General features: G+C 38.7%; 1 protein-coding gene across 1 annotated transcript in view; it reads right to left on the bottom strand.

Annotated features, from left to right (window-relative positions):
* Positions 1-24,232, bottom strand: part of XKR4 (XK related 4) — a 222,101-nt gene that overhangs the window by 55,128 nt on the left and 142,741 nt on the right. The window contains exon 2 of the mRNA XM_067292327.1: positions 20,680-20,879. Coding sequence (XP_067148428.1) covers positions 20,680-20,879 — 200 coding nt within the window. The remainder of the gene's footprint in view (positions 1-20,679; positions 20,880-24,232) is intronic.

Raw genomic sequence — 24,232 nt, 5'->3', positions numbered from 1 at the left:
GATAGCAACATCCAGAGACAGATGATTGCCTTTGTTGTCCTAAATGCTGACCAGGCAGCCTCTGCTCTGTCCAGCAAAATATATCCCCTCCTTACAAGCTCAATATCATCCTCCCATTTTCTCCTTCTGAAATCCCTGTATCATGTTGCTCATAAAAAAAAAAAAAATCTACTGGTGTTTCTGCACACAAGATGTAATTGCAATTTTTATCATAATTTAAACATACTTTTTAGGATCAATAGCCATTTTAATTATTTTGAGAAAAATAAAAGCATATTTCTACACATCCATCATCATTTCTGATCTGGTTTTGCTTCTCTAAGGGGAGATATCCTACCACAATACGAGAAATGGTGAATTTAATGGATTTTTTTCCCTTCATGCTTTTTTATACTATTTCCAGCATATTTAGATGCAATTATATTATTTTGAAAGATTGATACTAAAAGGCATGGTATTTATATTTGATTTTTAACATAACATGATAGAAAGTGTTTAACTTGATGTAGCTCATTAACAAATCGTCAGAAAGTACTATAAAATAAAGGTTTTCTGCAATCATATTTTCTTCAAATGTTCTAGACTTTGTAGTTTACAGGAGAAAATTTTTCTCAGCCCCCAAGAACTTAAGACTGCAAGCTTCAGTCTTGTAATGGGATTGCAGCAACCAGATCCCTGACTCCACCTCAAACCTTGGTGAAATCAGCAGGTTCTGCATGGTGCAGGAATCTACACAGATCCTATTTCAAGACTAGGTATATCATCATGATGAAACAGTAAAAAGTAGTATTAAAGATTAGCAGCTTGGATGGGGTAAAGGAATATATCAATAATTAACATTTTGGCATATATTTTTAGAATTCTGCTTTTTTTACCAAAAATTAAGTAGTAGTTTATTTTTTTTAACTAATGTGTTTTTTATAATGGATTTCAGTGGATTTTTATAACGGATTTCTCACAGATTTCAGTGGCTACTGCCTTGGGAATGATTTTCATACATTAGGAAAATAAAGCATGTTGCTACTAAAAAAAAATAATGAGGTATCACATCTAGTGCTACAGAAGCATGTGGGACTATGACAGGCTTAGTATATTAAACATTTTCATGAATTTCTGTCTAGAAATAGGACAGCTCCAGAGGTATCATAACATAGAACTGACTCATATTCAACAATCTGCTCTTTCAGATAAGAAACATTTCATTTTGATTTTTTGAAAAGTTAGATTAATTAGTTTTGTACAAATTTTATCGTAGAATTTTGTAGTTTGCAATTGATGATTAGTTATTTTTTCTAAGCTATTCATAAATCTTAAATGTTGAAAAATTTCCACTATTTTGGGGAATTAAGCTGATTTCTAGCCATCAGGGCTTCTTTTTCCAAAACCAATCTTCAGTGTGCCTTTTTTCCCGCTTTTACTTTAATTGATTCTGGGTAGTTGAAAAATCAGATCTTTCATCTAATCAGCTTGAAACTGCTGAAGCAAGAGGAAGTTAAGCCTATCCTTTCAGAAACACATTAATTAATGAAAAATTTTTCCATTATTTGTATCACTTGCATAATGTCTCACAGTAACAACAATATCTGTCAGAAACGTGAGAGATTCAGCAAGCAAAAACAGATTTAAAACTAGTCTATACATAATCCAAGTTTCTGGGCACTGTGGTCCTTCAGTTTCCTGGTTATTTCTAGCCAATATATTTCAGAAAGCTTCACAGCTCAGATCTCCTTGCCCCTATTAGCCTCCTTTTTATTTGATTTGAAATCAGTCTAAAGGTAAGAAATCACACTTGCTGCTAGATACTATCTGTATCTGCAGGTAACAAACACCCTAAGGAGCAAAAAAGGTTACAAGGTCTATAGAGACAGGTCAGAATGCATAATTTATGCTTCTTTCAACAGCTAACATAGTAATGTTTCTGTGTGCAGGGTCTATCTTTTGCGGTTCAGCCTCCAACTTTTCAGATATTTCATTTTGGAAGGTTCACCATTAAACAAACTAGTAAAATCCCCCAAAATCTCCTTAGGGCTTTTTCCTCCTAAATCTTCTGTCATGTGCCTCACCTATCCAATGGTGAAGGAATTCCCATTCCCCTGCTCTTTGTTCCTCTCCTCGCTTCCCAGCTTGCAGTCCAAAATAAGTGCCAAGCGGTGAAAAGTGTTCAAAATGATAAAATTGGCATCTTGCACTGCTTGATTGCAATGCAGAAATTATTAGTACAAATGAGCAGTGACTGCAGGACCTTTGATATAATTGTTGTTTTGTTTATGTTGACAGAGCATAATGTCTGTGTTGACATAAAGTTGTTACTCAGTGGTTATTAACGATCTTTGAGACAGTGAAGTTAACTCTGCATTATACAACAAGTATTTATAATTATTAGAGGAACGTCTGTAAAACAGTGCAAGATCTGAACACCTTGTATCTATCTGAGTGAACTAGTTAAAGCAGGCGCTAGGAATGGGCCAGATAGTTCATAGTTCATACCTAGAAGACCAGTTTCCTTATGCATCCCCTTCCAAACAAAAAAGATGCAGTATTTGTAATACAAATGCTTGTAATCAAGAGTACTTAATCAGCCTCTGAACTTTTCTCCCTTGCCCTACCAGTCCTCTGAAACAACTCACAGATTTTAGTGGTGCCTGTATTGTTCTATTCAAACAATCTTACTGATGAAATCTCATTTATCTTCTGATTCACTGAAATCAGATTGTATCTGCTGGAATGAATAAGACAAACCAGTTGTACAAGAACACTCCCAAGGTATCATATTACACCATTTTCCCTACAGGGTGATCTTGTTGCAGGCGGAACAAGCCATTCCCTGACACTGAAAACAGCCTTCTGTCACTGAGCTATCATATCTGCCTAGACATTATAACTCATTGTACACCCCGCGTCAGCATTAAGTCACAATCATTTTGCAAAGTCTCTGTCATTACTGTAGGTCCAGTGCACAACTGCCATTTGTTCAACAATGAGTTTTTTATGTGCAACATCCACCTTTAATATTCATGTTAATCTAACTTTTAGCACAAAGCAAGAAAACTTTTCATGGGAGAGGAAACCCAGATTCCTCAGAGTCTAACACAGTGCAAACTTCCTGCATGCGTACTGGACTGTATAAGCACACTCTGTCTGCAAATTTTGCAAGCACCTACTTTGCAATGAAAGATGCAGAAAAGAGTAAGCGTCCATCTCCCTTGATTTTAGCCATCTTAAAGTCAGATATTGAAATGAAACTGATTAGCTGGGCACCATCTCTAGTCTGTAGAAAGAAGCAAGGAAAGAAAAGTCATCTCATCTATCTCAGATGCTTCACAAGAAAGAAAGAAACTCCTTCAGATGACTCTTTCTCTTAACTAGCTATAAAAGTAGCTTAGACTGGACACCTAACTTTTAGCAGAACTAAAGTTTGGCAAGATTAATTCCACTCTTCATATAGTTTCCTCAAAATCATCTTCACAGTTCAGCAAGGATTTAAATATATGCCCGGCTTTTCACATGTGAATGCAAATCTCATGGAGGAGGTCAAGTATCTTGTTATGCCAGTGCTCGATGCGTTCTTGAACTGAAACCTTAACTGCCTGTGTGGCTGCCTCTGTTACAGTCCAGGCTGTTTGTTTATGACACTAATTCTCTTTCGCTTTCTTGAGCAGTAGCTTCAGTGTTTTAGAGAGCAAATGGAAAAAGCTGCTCTAATCTCTTGGTATTTTCAAAAGATGCATTGCTTCATTTATTGTCATGCTCTGTGCTGCATGTCTGACTAGCGGTTTGAATTATTTCTGCTTTCCTTTGCCTAAACCTTTTAAATTTATTTATTCTCTGCTGTTATTTACTGAGACTGTTTTATCTAACTCTGTAAAGTGTCTGGGACACAGATGGTATGAAATGCTCCACACGTAATAACGACTCATTGTTCAGGCAGCTCCCAAGACAGTTGCTGGTAGGGATTACAGTACTGCACCATAAATTGTATCAGTATTGTGTAAGGAGGATATTGTTGACATTTGATGTTCCCAATTAAAAAAAAAATACAAAAAAAACTTGCCACTTTTTTGAGCAGCTTCCAGTGTTTTCTTCACATGGGAGCCTAGAGGGAATATCCAGACTGTTGACACCTTTCCCTTATTGCAGTGCTAATTTCAGGCAAAATTTTTCTCTACAAATGGCTGAGCAATATCTAGTTTAAGACAAAGTTTTCCTCTTTCGTTGACCTAACTATACATGCTCTTTGCGTAAAACTCCCACTGAAGATAAAAAGAGCAGTATATGTAAGAAGGCATGGATCAAAAGCCCACTGAAATCAATGGAATAAGACCAAGCCCCCCCCCCTCCCAATAAAAAATAAAAAAATCAGACAGCAGAAAGGAGAACATTGCTAAAATAAGCTCACTGAAGATAGCTTGAATTCAGGCAGGAAACAAAACAAGCCAAAATAAACATCACTTCATTTAACATACAAATCATAAGGGGCACCTGAGCCAGACGATCAATGACGTTTGAAAGAATTGGCATATTCCACTAGAATTCACTTAAAATAAACATCCACAGTAGCCACATGACAGTGGATGATTTCTGAGAAGCATAATTTAAACTCAGCGAGCAGAACCGAACATGAGCATGAGCCAAAAGTAGTGCAAATCATCATTTATCAAGAACCAAAGCTGAACCTGAATCTGAAATCTTTGTACAGCTCCAGTCAGAACCGAACTAGTGTTTTTTCCCAGTTACCAGTTCAAAATAACACATCAGCTAAAAACCAGCCTGGGAGGGCGAGACTGGGTGTCCCTGCCTTTTCCAGCTGATGCCCGGTGGCAGCAGGGACAGCCAGCCCGTCTCTCTGCAGGTCGCCTCTCCCAGGGCAGCAGCAGACACTGGCACTGGCCTGTTGCTTCCCCAAGCGTCACAGCAGCAACCTCGGGGGCCCAAGAGGCCACGTAACGCGGGGCAGAGAGGGCAGCAGTCGTTCCCTAAGGACCATCCACCTTTCTTCAGCATGACGCTACAGATGGAATCGGTCCCATCGTGTATCAGAATGGCTTTGAGTGAAGCTTGTGCAGGGTGAGAATTAAAATACTAACTTAGGGTTTAGTGGATCAGTTATATATTTGCACTCTGATAGCCAGTACTGGTGCCTGTCTATCTCTTTCCTCCTCTGTCAGAACAGTGAATTTCTGTTCTGTTATTTTAGAACTGGCTTTTCAGTATTGTTGGGTTGTAGCACTTCCTGGCAACAAGAAGGTATAATTTTAGCATATTTTAGCTTTTGTGCCATGCTCTCTTGATATTCCTCCTTACCTCCTTTTGTTCTTTTTCTCTTAAGCAAAAATGCAACAGAAACCAGGCACTGAAGAAAATGAATGCTGCTCCCTGACAACAAAATCTAGAGCCAGCTTTTGGAGTCAGTTTTAATTTGAATTCCCTGGTGAAACCCTGAAGCTTACTGGGATATGGCAACACATTGGCTAGAGCAATGCAGAAAAACAATTTATGATCATACATCTATCTACTGCTTTTTTTACTTCTTTCTCCTTTTAATTGTTTAAAGGAAGTGTTAGCAGAGGTGCAGACTGCTGCCAACCCTAAACAGCTTTTAAGACATCTTTCTGTGACCTGGCAAGGTCAATGCGTAAAGACATCACAGAAGGGGATTTCTTGCCCCCCATAAAGTCCGTGGATGTTTTATCACTGACTGCAATTTGATCAGGATTGTGCTCAGAATGTAACAATCCTGGCTGGGAGAACCAAGAAAAATTAAAATAAATCGCTGTTTTCAGAACTTGGCCAGTTCCAGCAACGCTGCCCCCACCGGCGCTGCCAAGCACCCATGACGGTGGGCTTGTTGGGGCTGCAGGCAGAGCTGTGGCTGTAACGCACCTGCGGCACAGCAGTGAAAGCATGGGGGAACTGCTTGTCAGCACCCCAAATACTTGTTTGGCAATTCTAAAAGGCCTGTGCTTCGCTGCTCTCTGCGCTAACCAAACTAAAATGGAGCAGGCATTCTCTCTTAATAACACTTCGGTCACATGTTCATTCATGGGGCATTCACACCTGTGAAATCCTCATTGACTCATGTTCCCGCAACCTGCGACCATGTGCAGGATAAACTCTCCGTCCTGGGAAAGGAGAAGTGGACACAATTCTCATGCCTTAGCTGGAGAACAGCACAGATTTAATTTCTGTTTAGCTAGAAACCTCTAATCCCAATCCTGAATCCCTCCACAGAAAAATACATGTACTACTCTGGGCATCTGGCTTATTCTTCCCTCACTTTGGCCACAATTAGATGGGATATCTTTTATTTTTGTTGATTTTTTTTCCATTTTTGTTGCATACTATTGTTTCATCTGTTTGTTTGTGTTTCACTGCAGGAAAGATTCAAATAGTTTCCTTCTAGCCTGATATACTATATGTTCCTTTTAGTATTGGATAGATCATGATAAAAATACACTGTGAATAGCCTTATAGCCTATGTAATAACTTTAGGGGGCTCAATATATTTTAATGGTTATATACAAAGATACTCAGCAGCTAAAGCATCTGTTTTTGACAACAGAAATACTGGTTACAAAGTCATCTCCCTTTTCTTTGAAATTTATGACATTGTCTTTAAAACAAGCAAAAGGCAGGGAAGGATAAACTGTTTGGGAGGGGGAATGGTGGGGAGGACAGGAATGAGGAGAAAATAGGATTTATCACTGTAGATTAATAAACCAGAGAATGGATGTTTGGGCAGCAGTGCTTAACTGGAACCACCATCAAATATTCACTGTGAAAAACTAATAAAAATTTTGGCACTCACTGGTGAGGCGCTAATGAATTTGTATATATGTTTTTATGTCCATATGAGGGAAGCAATCAAAAACTACATATTAGTTAGTTAATTAATACTACCCTTAAGGAAAGACTTTGCCCCTCATAGCTGTCTATCAGGCAGTGAAAATATAGAACTACTTATATATAAGTTAACAATCTGAGGGGAATGACATACCAGTTACTTCAATAAAAAAAACTAAAAATGAAAGAAAATCTAACTGTGTTCCAAACAACTCTATTTTTAAAAGATATATATATATATATATATATACATACACACACAAAACCCGGTAATGATTTTATGGCACTTAAGTCAAGGCAGCATTATAAGTCACCAGAAACCTTGTGACTGACTGGTTAACGGTCACAAGATTACAAGATATTCATGATTTCACAGGATATTATAGAAAAACTTATAAATATTTTCATGGCTTTCAAGGTTATATAATTTCAGTTCTCTGATGGGATAACTTGTAAGTTGAGTTAACAAGGATTTAGACAATTCCTGTGTGGTCATAAAATATTAACAAATCACAGAAGTGTAAACTTTTTTTAAAGTAACAAGTGCTCATCCATTTACAAACCAGATTGCCTATTTACATGCTTAGCTCTGGATTCCTTTTCCTAACTTTAAGTATGCAATTTTAAATGTGTTTGTCAAAATAATGGGTAGAGAGTTACTGGTATGTTACTGGAAGAGGCAGAAATAGCATCCCGGAGACTGCATGTAAAAAACTTGTGCTCTCATCATTAAATTCCAGCTTCCCCCAGACTTCAAATCTTTCTTTCCTTCTAAACTGTGCATTTGGCAAAGTGTCTGTTCCTGGGACAATGAGTTTTGTATCTGAGAGCCATCTTCCCATAATCTTGCCAAGAGGGGTATTTTATTTAATGTTAGCAACAACTTAAATGTAGAAAAATGTGCGAAAGTCTCTAACTATCTCTCTAAACTGAGGAGTTTGTTCTACAAAATGCTGAAGTAAGATATTTGTCTAACCATGTTCTACACTATCTTGCAATTCTGCTCTTAACCTCTCTATACGCAGTAATCTGCCTCATCTGTTTTAAGGCTGCATAACAAACTTGCAGAAAAGTTCCCCAAATGTAGGAGCAAATGAATATAAGACAAGTCTGTGTCACTGGACTTGCAGGCCAGCTATTTAGTTTCTGTTACTGATAATAACCACGTTGTAAGACACTTCAGTGAAAGGTATAAGAAATTCTACAATAAACAGTTCAGGAATAACTTGCCATGAAGAAAAGGTCTTCTCCTTACACAGGAAAGTTGGACCTCTGAAACATGTAACAATGTAAATGCCTCCAGAATTGCTGTATTTTAAGCATTTACTGTCATGATTCTGAATATTATTATTACTAATAAGGTCCTCCAGTCCTTGTTCACTCTTACTGATTGATTGGCCTCAGTGGTTCTTTGTGACAAGGTGACCTTACACAGGCTAATTGTTTGAGAGCACTTCTTACTCAATTCACAGTTTTGACTTTGCCACTTTTCAATTTATCTGTAGTCCTGTAGCTTTCATGCTAGATGAAGTAGAGCCAATGTGCTTTTCTGGAGATCATTTGCTGCTCCGTACATTTCCTCCAGCTGATCTCTCCCGGAAAGCTTTCTCAGAGCTCTGCTCATTCGCATTGCTTCTCTTGTGTCTCAGCTTTAGGAACAAATAGGAACAAATAGCAGGACCCTGTCTGTGAGGAAGAAGATTTTACTACCCTCTTATATTTAAGCTTTTTTCACACTGGGAGGCCTTTCACACAGAGGTGAAATGGGATCTCTCTTTAAAATGCTCTGGGTCTTTGCCCATGTGCTTGTTCAAGCTTCAGCTAAAAGTGAATTTTTACAGCTGTTTGAAGTCATTGAGAATTGAAATTTAGAACTGAAATGCTGACACCATCTTCCCCATTACAGCATTTAGCTGTTTCTGCCATACTGCAATCAGCTCTGCATTGTAAGTGTCTGTGTTGTGAGCCTCTCTGATCTAAACATTTGTTAGCTTAAAATATCATTTCAATTGCATCCATTATGCTCTGCTCAGAACTCCCATCTGGCTCCAAAAGCCGTGCTGCACGCTGTGCTGCTGAGAAGCCAAAGGCCTGATCCACCCCTTGATAACACCATTGGAAATCTGAAGTAATGGCTTTAAAGTAGATGAAATTACACCACCCCAAACCAGGTGTGGGAAAGAAATCAGCCAGAAGTATTGCTACATAATGTCATGCTTTCCCAGTTTTGCTGCTATCCACATTTTCAGGGAAGTAAATTTCAAAGTCTGACAAAATGTTAAAAAGTAGAAAACACCTTTTGCTTGAGGAGATGACCGTATCTCCACTTCATTCCTGTTGAATCATCATTCAAGACACTTTCAGGCATTTCTGAGACAGCTCTTAAAAACAAAGCTGGCTCCACATGAATGGAAAGTAAAATGATGCTTTCTGAAGGAAATGCCAAGAAAAAGATATAAAATATTAATCACTTAGAAAAAGCACTTTTTACTGAAAACGGTTAAGTGTCTATTGTGGTTGAAGGTGAAAATACCTGATTAAAAACCCTTAGCTGAGAATACTGGTCTCCTGGTGTGCCTTTGGGATCTGCTGGAACTACAGAGGGTCTGAAAAAAAGATTATGGGAAGCCATTATCAGGTTACTGTTGCCTTGGACTCACGCTGCATGTTTTCTGCCTTCTGCTGAGCAAACCCAGAAAAGAGCAGTTACTTGGGAAAGTAAAGTTTTGCGCTATAAGTAATAATGATGACAAGCCCACTACGAGCACCTAGAGACTAAATGCTAGTATGCCCCTAGGGTCAGGATCACGAAGGTCACTAGCACTCAGGTTTTTATGGCTTTGGGGCATCTTACCTATTAAGCTTCATTACCAAGAGTGACTAACCTGGCAGTTCAAAATGAGCTCTGAAAGCCTTTTTGTGGCGCAAGAGACCTGAGAAAGTTGAAACTCAACTAGCCGGTGCATGAACAGCCCCTTCCTATCTATCGTGTCCCACCATTCCAGTCACCATGAACCACTCAATGCATTTTTCTACATAACAGGAAAGAGATTATGAGAGCACTGAAGGCGCTTGCTAAAATCTGAAAACAGCCTGAAGTTGCATAAGCTTTCGGAGGGCTTTGGTACAGGGGTGGGAGCAGATGGCTGAAGGAGGGGGTACACCCCATTGCCTGCTTGCCCCTGCACCGGGAATGACAGCACAGCTCACGAAGCAGCTCCTGAGCTATCACAGATTGTAGCACAGCATATTACGGCAAGCTCAGATTGGGGTTAGTGTATTTAGTTTTGCAGACTGAAAACTGAAGTGAATTGGGAAGTTTTTCATGAGCCATTCAGTTGTCCCCTCTGCAGGGGATGCGACAGCAGCCTTCCTCAGTGGATTTATTTCACGCTTTTGACTCAGTAATGTGAGAATGAAAGGATTCCTCTGCACCTTGAAATGTCCGCAGGGTGGTAAAGAGCATGCAGATGCAATGTCTATTAAACATAATGGACTGAGATCAACAGTGATGCACTAGCCTTCTATCATGAGATTCTTCCTGCCCGGGCTATTTAATTCACTAGAGCGTGCTGGCCACTCATGCACAAACGATATGTTAAATGCCTCAATCAAAACTGAAACTACAAATTCTCCCTTCCGCTGTAGTAAAAATATAAGGTTAATGATATGTTTTTCAATTGTATTCATTATAGAGAAAGAACAGAATATGGTTTACCACTTTATTAATTTACACGTTACATAAAAATTACATCCACAGAAAAAAAAACAAACGGGATTTGAAACTTATTGTCATTATAATTTAGTTAGGGAAACCAAAAACTAATGAAATGTTTAATAAGTTTTCATCCCCATTGGGTTAGGTGGAATTGTAAGCCTAATCCAAAAGACAACTATTGAATATCCTCTGTAAAACACTGGTTTTGTAAAACCCCAGTCCAGTGAGCGGTCCTTATTCATGGGAGTAGTTCCACTGACTCCTATGAGAGGGCTCCCAGAGGGGCTAACTCCTGTGCCAGACTGGACCCTTAGTTTGAGCCTCACCTTTACACAGGGTATTCATAGATACTTGCTGACCTCTGAACCCAAAACGGGAATGCAATGGGTCTTGTTTATATTCACCACTCAATATTCACCTAGTGAATGCGCGGGAGAAAACCACTAATGCCTATAAAATAATTTATAGATACTAATTTCCATAGGTGACTTCACCACTTCTATTATATATGTTATATAACTAAGCCTGAACTTCATACAAAGTATATTTTAATACATGCAGTCCCATTTTGACCTGGAATTTGCAGCTAAAATCATACTCAACAAAATGGAGTACTCTTTTAGCAAATTTGGGCAATAAGAACAATTTTGCAAAAAGGCCAAAAGGTACAAGATGAATAAAGGGGAGGAATAACTTGGAACAACACAGAAAATGGCTGACAAAATCTCAGATCTATGTATTCTGAGTATAGCTGGATGCATATATTAGCTCCCTGACTGAATCTTTAAGGGCTGGTACACGACGAATAATTCAAATTAACTCTGATCTTTGCAGCATTGTGCAGTCTTTGGGTAAGAAACAATCACGACTGAAAATTCTCACTGCTATATTAGACACAAACAAGCTTTTTGTGTGCCAAGCATACATCACAAAGATGATTAGGGGATTGGAGCATCTCTCTTATGAGGAAAGGCTGAGAGAGCTGGGCCTGTTTAGCTTGGAGGAGAGAAGGCTGAGAGGGGATCTTATCAACGTGTACAAGTATCTGAAGGGAGGGTGTCGAGAGGATGGGACCAGACTCTTTTCAGTTGTGCCCAGTGACAGGACGCGAGGCAATGGGCACAAACTGAAACACAGACACTTCCATCTGAACATGAGGAAAAACTTTTTCACTGTGAGGGTGACAGAGCACTGGAACAGGTTGCCCAGAGAGGTTGTGGAGTCTCCTTCTCTGGAGATATTCAAAACGCGCCTGGATGCAATCCTGTGCAACGTGCTCTAGGTGACCCTGCTTGAGCAGGGGGGTTGGACTAGATGATCTCCAGAGGTCCCTTCCAACCTCAACCATTCTGTGATTCTGTGACTGTGATCACTTTTTTCTCACCCGTGAACAAAAGTACAAGTTATAGAAAAAATAGTAATCCAAAGTACAAAACTAGGAATTGTTCCATGGCAAATGTCCTTTTAGCATACATAAAAAGAGCAGAAGTATGTGCCGCTAACTTTCTGACATTCCCAAATAGATTAAACTCAGTGTGCAGGCAATATATCGCGCTCACAGAAACTAAACACACTGTTTAGTCTCTGGGACTGTCTCTACTATTACATATATCTTAGAAGCTTTGTGGAGCCACCATTAATATAAAAAACCTGTAGATGATCTGAAAGTAATTTTTTTTGCTAAACTCTTACTAAATTATTCTATGATTCTGTGACAAGTTAAGAAATGATATTTCTCAATCTATAAAAGTTGGAAATAGGAGAGTTTTACCATTCATAGGTGAGATTATCAGCTTTGCACTAGGACAAATTGCATGAAAAAGCTATGAGAAGCCAACCTTGAAATGATATTAATATGTACAAAAAAAGTTTATAAAAACATTTTCAATTCTTTCTTTCCTTTCAGACTTGCATAATATTTTTAAGGTATTGAAAAATATGTGCCTAAAGTTGGGTTCATACTTTTAAATATGTGAGAAGATTTTTCAAGATTTAGTGAGGAAAGCACCCAACTAAATCTTTGGAAATCAGTTGATTTATTGAAGTCTTTCAATAAAGTATTTTGAAGCTTAACTGGAAACATCTATTCCTGCAAATTTAGCTTGGATATCTAACCAGGCCAGAAGGAAGGGCATGAAAAGAGTAGCAGTAAAGTGTATACTAAATCTTCCTAATACTGTTTTTAATGATTTTTTTTTTCTATTAAAATGACATGTGCAGATTTCATGGTGGAGTTATGAAGCCTCATTGCCTTTCATTCGGAATGACCAGCACAGTATATTCACTATTTTTCATATGATGTAATGAGTGGCAAAAAATGAGTAAGGTGTGACAAAGCTCCACAATAAGCATTTTCTCTCTTACATAAAGTTGTATTGATATATTATATCTATAGATATGTGCACAGACAGGAATAGGACATTTGGAAAACATAATTCAACAGTTGGGTTGGGGACATCAATTACATCAAGGTATAGAGGAAGAATAAAAGTGAAAAAAAGTTATAATTGATGAGAGCTGTGGTCTGGTAGGTGATGAAGCTAGTGAAAGGACAGGGCCTAATGCATGGAAAGCTGAACTTGTTAATGCAAGAACTGAGAACTGTTGTTGCAATTTGTTGTAGGCAAAAAACAGAGGAAATAAAGTCATGGGTGCAGGACATAGAACAGAGTACTATAGAGTTACAGAGACATCATGGACTCATAATCACTGCCAGGATATAGGTACCAGGCTGGTATTCAGAAAAGATGGAAATAATGGCAAAAGTGGTGTGTGTTAATGGAATGATGGACTGAAGATTCAGGAAAGGAACCCTGATGAAGCAGATTCTGTTTGCATACAAAATTACTTTGGGGAAAGATAGTGGGTAGTTGTTAGAGTCTGCTATAGACTTCCAGAGCTAAATTTGGATATGGATAGAGTTGTTCAAATCATTACGGGGAGAAATTATGTCAAGAACCGTCTCATTATGGCAGACTTCAATTTCTCAGATGTAGACTGGAGAACAAATGCTACTGATAATAAGACAGACTAGATATTCTGGAGTGCGACTACTGGCAGATTTTCTGATAGAAAGCAGAGATGCTTCTTTCAGAACTTACTTACAGTAAGTACTGAGGATGTTTTAGAACAGCTAATTGTAAAAAATAGCTTTGGATCACATGCACGTTGGTTCAATTTAAAAAAATGGAAAGATAAACAAAAGTAGATCTGTAAGTAAAGATTGTCTATAAGAAATTTAAGGATATTAGTGAAGGCAGCAGAACTTAATTGTTCAGGGACTTCACTGTGGAGGTAGCTTGGATTTTCTTTAAGCCAAACCACGCAAGAACTTTTGGAACTTTTAAACCATGCAAACAGACAAACTCCTAGAACAGGCCTCCAAGGCTGGCTATATGCAAGCCCACCTCAAAAATGATGCCTAGATGGAAGAAATGGAAAAAGGATGATGAGCAATAAAAACTGTGCCTCATAGGTTAAGAAGTATGTAAAAACTGAGTATTGCTGAAAGTCAGGAGAAATTAGACCTTTTCAAATAAATGCAGGTGAATAGTAAGTTGTTGTTTAGGCATGTAAATAAGAACAAGAAAAGAATTGGTTAGGCTTCTATGCAGTGGGAACAGAGGAGTAAGGTGAAGATTGAAGATAATCAAGATATGGCTTCAAAATAAATAGATGCTTTGTTTTAATCTTCAGTAAGTGTAGTTGAAACAGTGGGTCAAAGACAGAACCAGCTAATAGGAAACGAAAACAGCCAACAAATCTACCTTATCATAGGAAGCAAAACTCCGATAATAATGTTTTCACTTCGTGGAACTAGAAAATCTCTGTTCCAGGATTCCAAAAGAGTGGCACAGGAAATTTGGCTTCTGACAACAAGCACCTTAAATAACTCTGTCCACTCAAAGCTGATATCACATGACTGGAAAATAGGAAACGTGGTGAATTATACAAGTACTTGCTAAAACAGGCCTATGATGTGGGTCTTAATAGAATACAAGGCTTTAGACCAACTTTTAAAGGAAAAAATAATTGCAGATGAAGGTAGAATGCAGGTAGAATGAATTGCAGATGAACAGAGGACAGGATGAAAAGTAACATGTGTTTGCAACAAGCAGATCACAAGAGAAACATATAGTATAGACTAACTTGATATCTTTTTTCTGTAACTACTTTCCTCGATAAATAAAATGTGGTAAATCTAATCTGTGAAAACTTTTGCAGAACAGTGATTACTACGCTAATGGTACTGGTAAAGCTTGAGAAGATGAGGATTAGTAAAAGACAACTAAGGCAGGTAAAGAAATTAGTTAAAGAAAGATGCTACAAGATTGTGTTGAAATGCTCTTGGACTGGAGCAGGATTACTAGTAAATTCATTCAGTACCAATTGCTCCTGGAACCAATTTTGTTTAGTGACTTTGGTTTAAAAAGTAATATAGAAATAAGGTTTTGGGAGACATTATCAATGTAGAAAAGGACAGTGATATCTGGAAAAGACAGGGGTACTTTGGAGCCTGGAAAAATAGGAATGAGATGAAATTTCATTTCACATATTTAGTTGCTAATAAAAATTTTTAATGTATTTGAGACCTCATCAGAGTGACATGACACCAGAAAACCCTGAGTGTTTTAAAACACCATGAAGTAACCAGGATTAACTAATGAGATGTTTGAGTCCAAAGGAAATTACAATGCTAGGCAATACCTACTGAGATATTGCCTCTAGAAATATGAGACCACTGCTGAAATGTAATCTGGAACACTCTGTACAGTCTGGGTAATCCCTATTCAACAAAGATGAATTCAGACTGGAACTGATGATGAGAAAGTCTATGAAGATAATCAAGAGAACACAGAACCTCTCATGAGATGAGAATGAGCAGCAAGGACAAATGACTCTTACTTCTTTATTGATTGTGTCCTTTATCCCCTAATTCCCTCTGTCCATCACAGTAGTCCTACTGGGCAGGGGAGAACAGTGCGATGGCTTGTCTGGAGCGATGCGTGCGTGAATTGGCTGGTGGCTGGTGCCTAACGGCTGCAGTCTGTCTGCTTTTCCCTTAGTGGAGGCTCTCATTTGTCTTTTTTTCCCCCCTTTAACTTGGCTACTTTTTTTCCACAACACTTAAAGAAACGTAATCATCTTTGAGATGTCTGTTTTTCTTTTATATTTGATTGGAAGAGTCCAGTGGTTCAGAAGTTGTTAAAAGTGAGGACTGAAGAACACAAATGGACTATACAATCACATAAACCTCATTTCCTTAGGGAATAAGTGTAAAAACAAGGATAGTGCAAGATAAAATAGGAACAGACTGCTGATGAAATTAAAAAGGCAGGACAACAGAAGAAGGTTTCTATCAATCAGAGAATTACTCTTCCAACTGGTAAACTGGGACAAAGAATATAACTAGTTTTAAGATTCTAATCAGGTTATGGAATGGGTAATATAACATGATTGCCTTCAGAAAGTCCTCTCCTACCCTGTCAGAAACAAGGATGTGCTAATATGATGGTTTTATCCTAATAAGTGCAAGATAACATTTTAAGATTTGCAAAGGGGTCATGTAGATCAGTTTAAGCCCTTTGCAGATGACATTTATTCCACAGTATACCATATTTGTTAATTTTTGTTACTGAAAATCTATTTTACCAAGTTGCAGGGAGATTCAGGGAATACTGCTTGTTCTGCTTTTCTTTCTCTCTGGAAAGGCTGGGTGCTTGATTGCAATGGTGCAGAACCTTGACAGCACAGAGAAAAGCAATGGCAGCTTGCCCAGTGCTCAAGTGCTGCACCTTATTTCCATACAAATATACACTGAATTCTATAGGATTTTAAGTCAGAATACTTTCTTATTTAAAGAGTACTGCAAATATACACAACATTTTACAAACAATCTAAAATTGCTGTGAAGGTCACAAAAAAAGGAACAGCCATGTAAAGCATAGCACTATTCTTGCAAAAAGCAGTAAAGACTTAAATGGCTTTCATTTGTTATGTTGATATGAAAGAGTTTTAATTCCTGATGCATGAGGGTGGGTTTTGCCAGAGGAATTTATAATGAACTAGCTAACACATAATTTCCTTCTGCCAGGTAAAGTTAGGACCTATCAGCCATGTCTTAAACCACTAGCAAGTCTTTGAAATACTTGTTCAGCTCAGGCATGAGCAATATGTTTGGAGGGGAAGAACTGGAGAGCAATCCTTTGTGGCATTGTGAATTTCTGCTCACTGGCTGCAGTGTTGGAGTTTCCAACAGAGCTGGTAGAAAATGGGAGAAGGGTTGGCCAACGAAATTCCATGAAAATGCAGTTTCAACAGACTCAAGGGGTCCTACTGAAATGTGGCAACTTCAGTGAAAATTGATGAATTTATAAATTGTTCTGGATTTCTCATTTTGCTTCTGCACTACTGCCAGTCTATATTAAGAACTATATTTTTATAAGATATAAAATTCGATTAGACTTTGATTAAACTTTGATAGAGACTTTGATTAAAAGCACTGTATGGAGAAGACAGAACTCCCCTTCTCCAGGGACTGACGGGGAAAAAAACTTCAAGTGCTGACTAGCCAGCATAATATGCAGTAAACAGTAATGAGAAGCTAATTTATAATTTAAACAATGTGTTAATTACTACAGTATAAATAATGAAATCTGTGGGAAATCCAGGGAGTAATCCTGTCTATCTGCTCATCTAGGAACAGCTAGAGCACCATGCCCTTGAGTAAGATAATGGTGGCTGTATGCTAACATATAGGACTCTCCTCCCAGTCAGATCATCAGCAGGCTTCTTTGTTTGCTTGCTTTTACTAATTTTAAGACAGGATGACTTTCTGAAATCAAATGGCATGATGGAAAACCCAAGGAAATAAAAGGAAAGGTCTGAGGGATGTTTGTCAATCTGAGGGAGTGAGTCCAAAAGGAGTGGCCACGGGAAGGGACCGCCCTGGCCTTCACTACCCACTTGAGGCTGTGTCCCCACTCTCTCTCCAGTGTTGGCATCACCACGCGTGTGACTGAATCCCGCTGGGACTCAGCCAAGCTAGCAAAGGGGGAAAAAGAAGTGTCCAGGTAGCTCAATGTGCAGTCACATGAATGCCAGTGCTGGCCTGAGGGAAGCGATGGGAACATGCAGCCTGGGTGAGGTGCTGGCCAGGACTTTCAGTGATTCACTCAGAGATTTTCAGCAGCAGCCTGCAGTTTCGTTGGCTTAAAGTGATTGTAGAAGCACCCCCGAGCCAATGTGCCCTTCCAAGTGTGTCTATCACTTTGTCAGTCCTAAGGCATGTCAAGTCAGTAGAGAAAAAACAGTGAGAGGTGGTCCTTATATTGGATGTCCAGAGACCTAACCAAGGAAGAGTCTGAAAGCCTTTAACCTGATCTTGCCATGTCAGCAAACCTACATCATATTTAGTCTATGACAGTTTATTGTGGAAGTGTTAGCGTACAGCAAAAACTGAAAAACTAACGCTTATTTACTGAGTGGCTTGAAGGGTGAAGGCATTTTTAAGGGAATTATTGTGTAGCCTTCTGAATTCATTGAATAATCCAAACGTGAACACTTTCAACTTTTGTATTCCAGTTCTCTTTGACTTGGAGATAGATCCACTAAAGGACTTAGGTGCCCAGCTCTTGGAGCTGAATTGTGTTATAAATACAATATTTAACAGTTTTTCTTGTGGTCATCAATGACATGATAGTAGAAATACTCTGCTAATAGACCAAGAAATTTCCAGTATCATTCACTTCCCATGCCAAATGGTGGTTCGAGATAGAAGTGTACTTTTAAGAACCTGGACCAGAAATGTTGGCACTCAGTTGTCATGATAATTCTGTCCTGTACAGACAGAGAACTAAGAGAACAAAAGCCAGACAAAGAAAATTAATTAAAACCTGTGTTTATTGATCCATGTTAGAAATCTATAACAGGCTCAGTGAGTGGACAGCTAGCTGAAGCTTACAGCTAGGCCTTTTTAGACACCCAACTGTAGCATGATACCACGGAGAGAAATTATGCAGCCTTGCAATAAATCTGTCATCCTATAGTGCAATGTATTGTCTTTAACCTTTTTATTTTAAAAGTACAGAGAACAGAGAAAGCTATTTTCACTGTTGGCAAGATACTAACACATACCAATTTCCATCAGGAGAATATAATTTTACCGCCATTTAAGAAAATGCTACATCATTATTTAATTTTCCTAGTTTTTAAAATGGGGCCTGTTCTCCTGGGAGGATGGAGGAAAATGGGGGAACAGAGGATCACTTACTGTTTTCAGCCTTCTCTGCTGAAATGCATAATTATAGTTTTATCCCTTTCTGGTTTCCAATACACAGATTTCACACAGTTGATTGCAGGCTTCAGGAACTATCCTTACCTTCTAAACTGAAACATTTCAGGTTTTTTTCTAATTAACAATCATTTGCAGAGTACATCACAGGCTTAGTGCCTACTCACCAGCCACATTTCTCATAGGCAGATCTATTACTGCACAAAAATGAGGGTGAGAGTCCTTCTGTATTAATAGTTTATGAAGGCAGCAAAATTACAGCTGCCCATACAGTATTCTGGCTATGTTCTTCTCTTAAGCCTCTCTCTGGAGTCCCTTTTTCTGGAGGGCCTTCTTGAATGATAATACCTTCTTCTGAATGATAATAGTTTGGACGGCTTAGTGTGGGGCAACATTACTTTGAGAAATAGCTGTAGGAAGTGCTTAGGCAACCTTCTCTGTACAGAGCATTAAAACAGAAACTTTGGCTTTCTTTTCCCCTCAAGGTGACAGAGTTTTTGATTGAAGGAAACAAAACCAAAACACACAGGAAGCAGGACAGATCTTATTACACTTCAGTTCTAAGGGCAGGTAAATGAAATGTCCCTGATTTATCCACAGGAAACTGCTCAGGATCAAGGTCTTCACACATTTATCCACCTTGTGCCCAGTTCTTTTCCACCTAATCAGTCTCACTGCATGTTACACCTAATAAGCTAACTAGACTGAGAGCAACCCTTGGAGCAAGGTTTTGTCACACATTTTATCCTGTACAGCAGCAAGCTCATGAACTGTTTCTTAAAAACAAAGAACAAAAATGCTGCTTTCCCTCCCTCTCTTCCTCCTTCCTTCCTCTCTTCTTCCTGCCTTCCTTCTTCCCTTCCTTCCTTCTTTCCATCCCTCCCTCCTTCCTTTCTTTCTTCCTTCCTTCCTTCCCTCCCTCCTTGTCTCCTTTCCTCCTTCTCTCGCTTCCTCTTTCCCTCTCTTCCTCCTCTCCTCATGGCATATCTGTCACCTTCTGGACTCCAAGTTCTCACTCACCTGTCAATAATTCCTGCCCACATGCAGCCATAACACCATCTCATTGCACTAAAAAAACCTGGTGCAATAAGAAAGGAAAACTATGAGCTAGGCAAAAGTAACATCAAAAAACAGTAGAGAAGGTGATATTCTCATAGATAACAGGCCTGTATCACTGACTGAGAAACCCTATGGAAGGACATATGCATGCATTTACCATTTCAAACAAGCTTGCTGATATTGCTATCAATCATCAACCTAAGAAGGAAACTGAGCGCTTGAAGGAGTAAGTGTCTTGCAGCACTCAGCAGCTGATATGTATTATTTTAGATAGCCATGGCTGAGAACTGATGGACATGCATTCATGCATTCCATAGACACTGATATTTCCTTCACAGAATAGCTGTTTTCTGCTGTGTCACCTTCTGTTTTACATAATGCCACATGAACCTTGTTGCTGGCGTTTGGAGGGTTTTGAACATTCACAGAAAGAAGCATAGAGAAAAGAGCAGTAGTTTGATTGGTGCAGTTTTCACATTGGCTCGGTGGATAATCAGAAAAGCTCTTCTATCACAATGACATGCAGAAAGCAACATGTTATAAATCCTACCCACAACATAGGGCCAATAAGAAATACTAAAAAAAAAGCCCAACAACACACACGTTCTTGACAGAGTCATTGCTAACAGCTTAATAGCAGCTAGGAGGCAAGATCTGTTCTTATACAAGGAGTACAATGTGCACAGCAGTTTGAAAGGATAAATATGTATGTATAGAAATTACATCTTCCTAAAATGATAAAAAACAAATAGACTAAATGAACCCCTACCTTGGAGAGCCTGGAGTGTACGAGTCTGTACAACAATACAGAGCTGCAGGACCAGCTGTGGTGCACTTTCCAGAAACGTGGCTAGCAAATGCAGCATACTCACATCTGCATACTCATAGACCATTTTCCAATAAAACCGCCATCTGTCATTCTCTCCACTCCGTCGGCTCCGGATACCCAAGTATATAGTATGGAAATACCTAGAAATAAAAGAGAGAGGTTATAAAAATGCAGAAAGATTTTTTATAGGCAATACTGCTGCTCAAAAGTAACTCACATTTTCTTAACATGCTTCAATATAATGAACATTTATTTACAGGGAGTATCATACTGCAATTTTTAATAGTTGATGTGGTGGGAGTAAACTGAAGATGCACTTGCTTAAAACTGTTTTGAAAAGCTTAGCATTGTCTTACTTGTTAAATATTATTCCTCTCAAAAACAGAGTTTTGTAAATTGACATATAAGGTAGATGAGTTGATCATATGGCCCCATCTCAGAGTCTGTTCAAGCAATGGGGAAAAATAACTGATTCTCTAGAGGCTTCTGCTCAGAACTTGCAAAGAACAAAGCTCATTTCTGTGTGCTCCGGGTGGACTTGGAAGATGACCTGCACTGCAAGCCTGGGGCTCTGGTATGGCATTGTCCTGCTTATCCAGAAGTCTGATGAATTTATTAACATGTTTCAGATACTGCCAAATATAAAGTGCTCTTTCTCATAGACTGATTATTTTAGGAGGGGAGAAGATCTAGCTGTGAGTTCCTGTTTTAGGAGGGGAGAAGATCTAGCTGCGAGTTCCCTTGGTGATTAGAAATGACTCACTAAGATAGCTCCCCTGCAAGAGCAGCAGTGCGTAGAGGTGGGAGCCACGAGTCCAACATGCTGCTGCTATTGACAGTCGTAGCCAGAAGACGATGGAAGTAATGGGCAAAAACCACATCTACTCTGGTGCCCTGTGCATCCTACCAGAGTGCTCTCTGGGGCTACTAACTGACTTGGATCTCTCTGTTTCTCTCTCTGCATCACTCACATCCTCATCCTGAAAGCATTTCCTTACAATTTTTAAAATATATTTTCACAGCACTTTTTCTTAAGTGAGATTATATTTTCTAACTAGGAGAAGCTGTACTAGTTTTTAACCACTTCCAATATTAACTGTTTTTATTGGTTAAGATAAAACATTTCAGTATTTTATCCTCCTTCTCACAAGTCTTTGTCTTAAAACCCTTTTCATAACTAGCACAGCACACTGAATTGATGGACCTTTGTACATAGGCTGCATTCAGCCTCTCATCCTTCTCCAGTTCAGCTGTAACTCCAGCTGTAATTTCTGCCAGTAAGAAGATTTTTGGACTGTGGCAGGCAGAAGTTACCCCAGTGAAGAATCACTGCTATCCCTGTATCCAAAGTGATGATGCACACATTATTGGAGAGCAACATCTTTTCCCAGGAATATGCACCAAACAAAAACAGGGGGGAACACAGAGAAATAGCTGAGAGGCCAGATCTGAGTCTGCAGCATTTCTCTTGACAATGCACATTGTAGCAATATAAAAGAAAAACATAAATTAAAATCGCATCAGGTGGCTTTGAACTTTATCAAAGTCCCATGCTGGAATGAAACAGCAATAAACCACTCATAGAGTGAGACCACAGAGAAAGAGTGATCAAGAAACTAACCTTACTTCTCATGCAAAACACTGAGAAGGTCTAGATGGTGAGATGACAGGGCACCTCTGGTGTCCTCACAGTTAGGTAAAGTGAGATTATCCAGGAAATGGCCTGATGTATGGGTCTAGATGAAGCCACAGAGGTGGAAAGGCATTTTTTTTCTGTGCAGTTCTGATAACTGAGTTCACTGGACCTTCAGGTTCCTAAACACAATCAGTTTAATTGCTCCTCAAACTGTCTCTAATGTCCTGAAGCACAACAGAGACAGGTATCCTGCTTTTTTTTTTTTTTTTTTTTTTTTTGCCCTCTCTCATGCATCCTTCCGAGGAGCATGCCTATGAATATTGTACATAGTGGGGCAGACATCTTCAGCATTCTTTTCGTGATCTATCAACCCTTGCTATAAATACCTAAAGTAGCTTTGGCTGCAGACAGTTGTGCCAGGAGGCTCTAGCCCTGCCAATAAAGCCATCTGCAACATCAATTCTACAGCATTTGTGCAAAAAAAACCCTTTTGCGATTATGAAAATGACATGCTGTGCCAGGCAATGTCCCCTAGGGTTCTTTACCTGCTCTGTGGAGTGGTTGTGCATGGCAAGTGCATCGTGATTAATGAACTCTTATGGAAATATTTCCTCTCTCACTGCACTTCATTGTGAAACACTGGCAGTGAGTTATTGGGGACTGGGGAGTCATTGCTCTTTGCCTAGTTAGTGTTCTACCAATCTAGACAAAAGAGGCAGAGGAGGAAGACTCTTTCTCTTTTTACACACTGGGGCCAAATTTCTGCCTCATGTGTTTTTTCTGTCCTACCAATTTTGGCCAAATTAATTGTAGGCTGAAATGAACATTTACACACATAATTACTATCTCTGATTTATAGGTACAATCAGGTGATTAGACAGCTAAACATTCTCATTCACATCCACAATTAATTGCACGAGCAATTGATGTTAGGTGTGCAAATTAGCAGTTAATACGATAAAAAGATGGTTTCATAAAATGCTTCATATATCAAAGACACTTTTCCTATAATGAAATAAAAAAAAAAGGGAAGAAAGAGCTTTTCTTGTTATGATTTCCAGATATAGCTTCACACTGCAGTAATGACACATCCCATTTTATATATATGAGTTATATAATTGCATCTTAGACACCCTCATTGGAGCCCTATTGTCAGCAAATGCTATACCAACAGACGTATACCACTTAGTGGTAGTTCCTCCCTCAAAGAGCTTTTACCATTCTGGTCTTTTGGTATCACTTTTGGTATCAGTCTGGTGGAAATTCACATTTTGTGAATTTCACAGGTTGTGGTCTGTATATATGGTTATTCCAATAAGATATAGAAAGAATTCACGATGACTCTGCACTGGAAAATACCTTAGTTCATTGTAGTGTAAAATTGTGCCAATGAACCAGAAAGTGCAGATGGAGATTTCATTATTTCAGTTGCCATTGTATGTAGAAACCTCACATAGACTCTTGTGCAGGTGCTGTACGAATATGCAAAAACTAGATCCTTTTCCCCAAAGAGCTTTTGATTGACAAGAAAGAAAAATAAGGAGTGAGGAGGTGAGAGTTTGAGCACCAGAGGGAGAAGCGAAGAAAGTGGGAATGGAAAGTAGGGTAAAAATACTACCATCTAATAAAGTCGCTACTCCATCTAATAAATCAAGATTCTCTTTTAAAATTTCTGGTTTCATTAGAGAAGTTAAAAACAAATAAAAAACTACTAACTCTCTAAAATACCACAATTTTATAGCTCTCATGTTTGTGGATAAAAGCTTAGGTAAAAGCTTTTCCTAAAACTCAAAGTTAGAAGACTATAAAATGTTCTATTAAAAAGCAATACCAAATCTTATTTTTAAATTAGTCATT

Source organism: Apteryx mantelli, chromosome 2, assembly GCF_036417845.1.
Source record: "Apteryx mantelli isolate bAptMan1 chromosome 2, bAptMan1.hap1, whole genome shotgun sequence".
Lineage (NCBI taxonomy): Eukaryota > Metazoa > Chordata > Aves > Apterygiformes > Apterygidae > Apteryx > Apteryx mantelli.
Note: the sequence above shows the minus strand (reverse complement) of the source record. Positions and strands in the feature narration are given on the sequence as shown.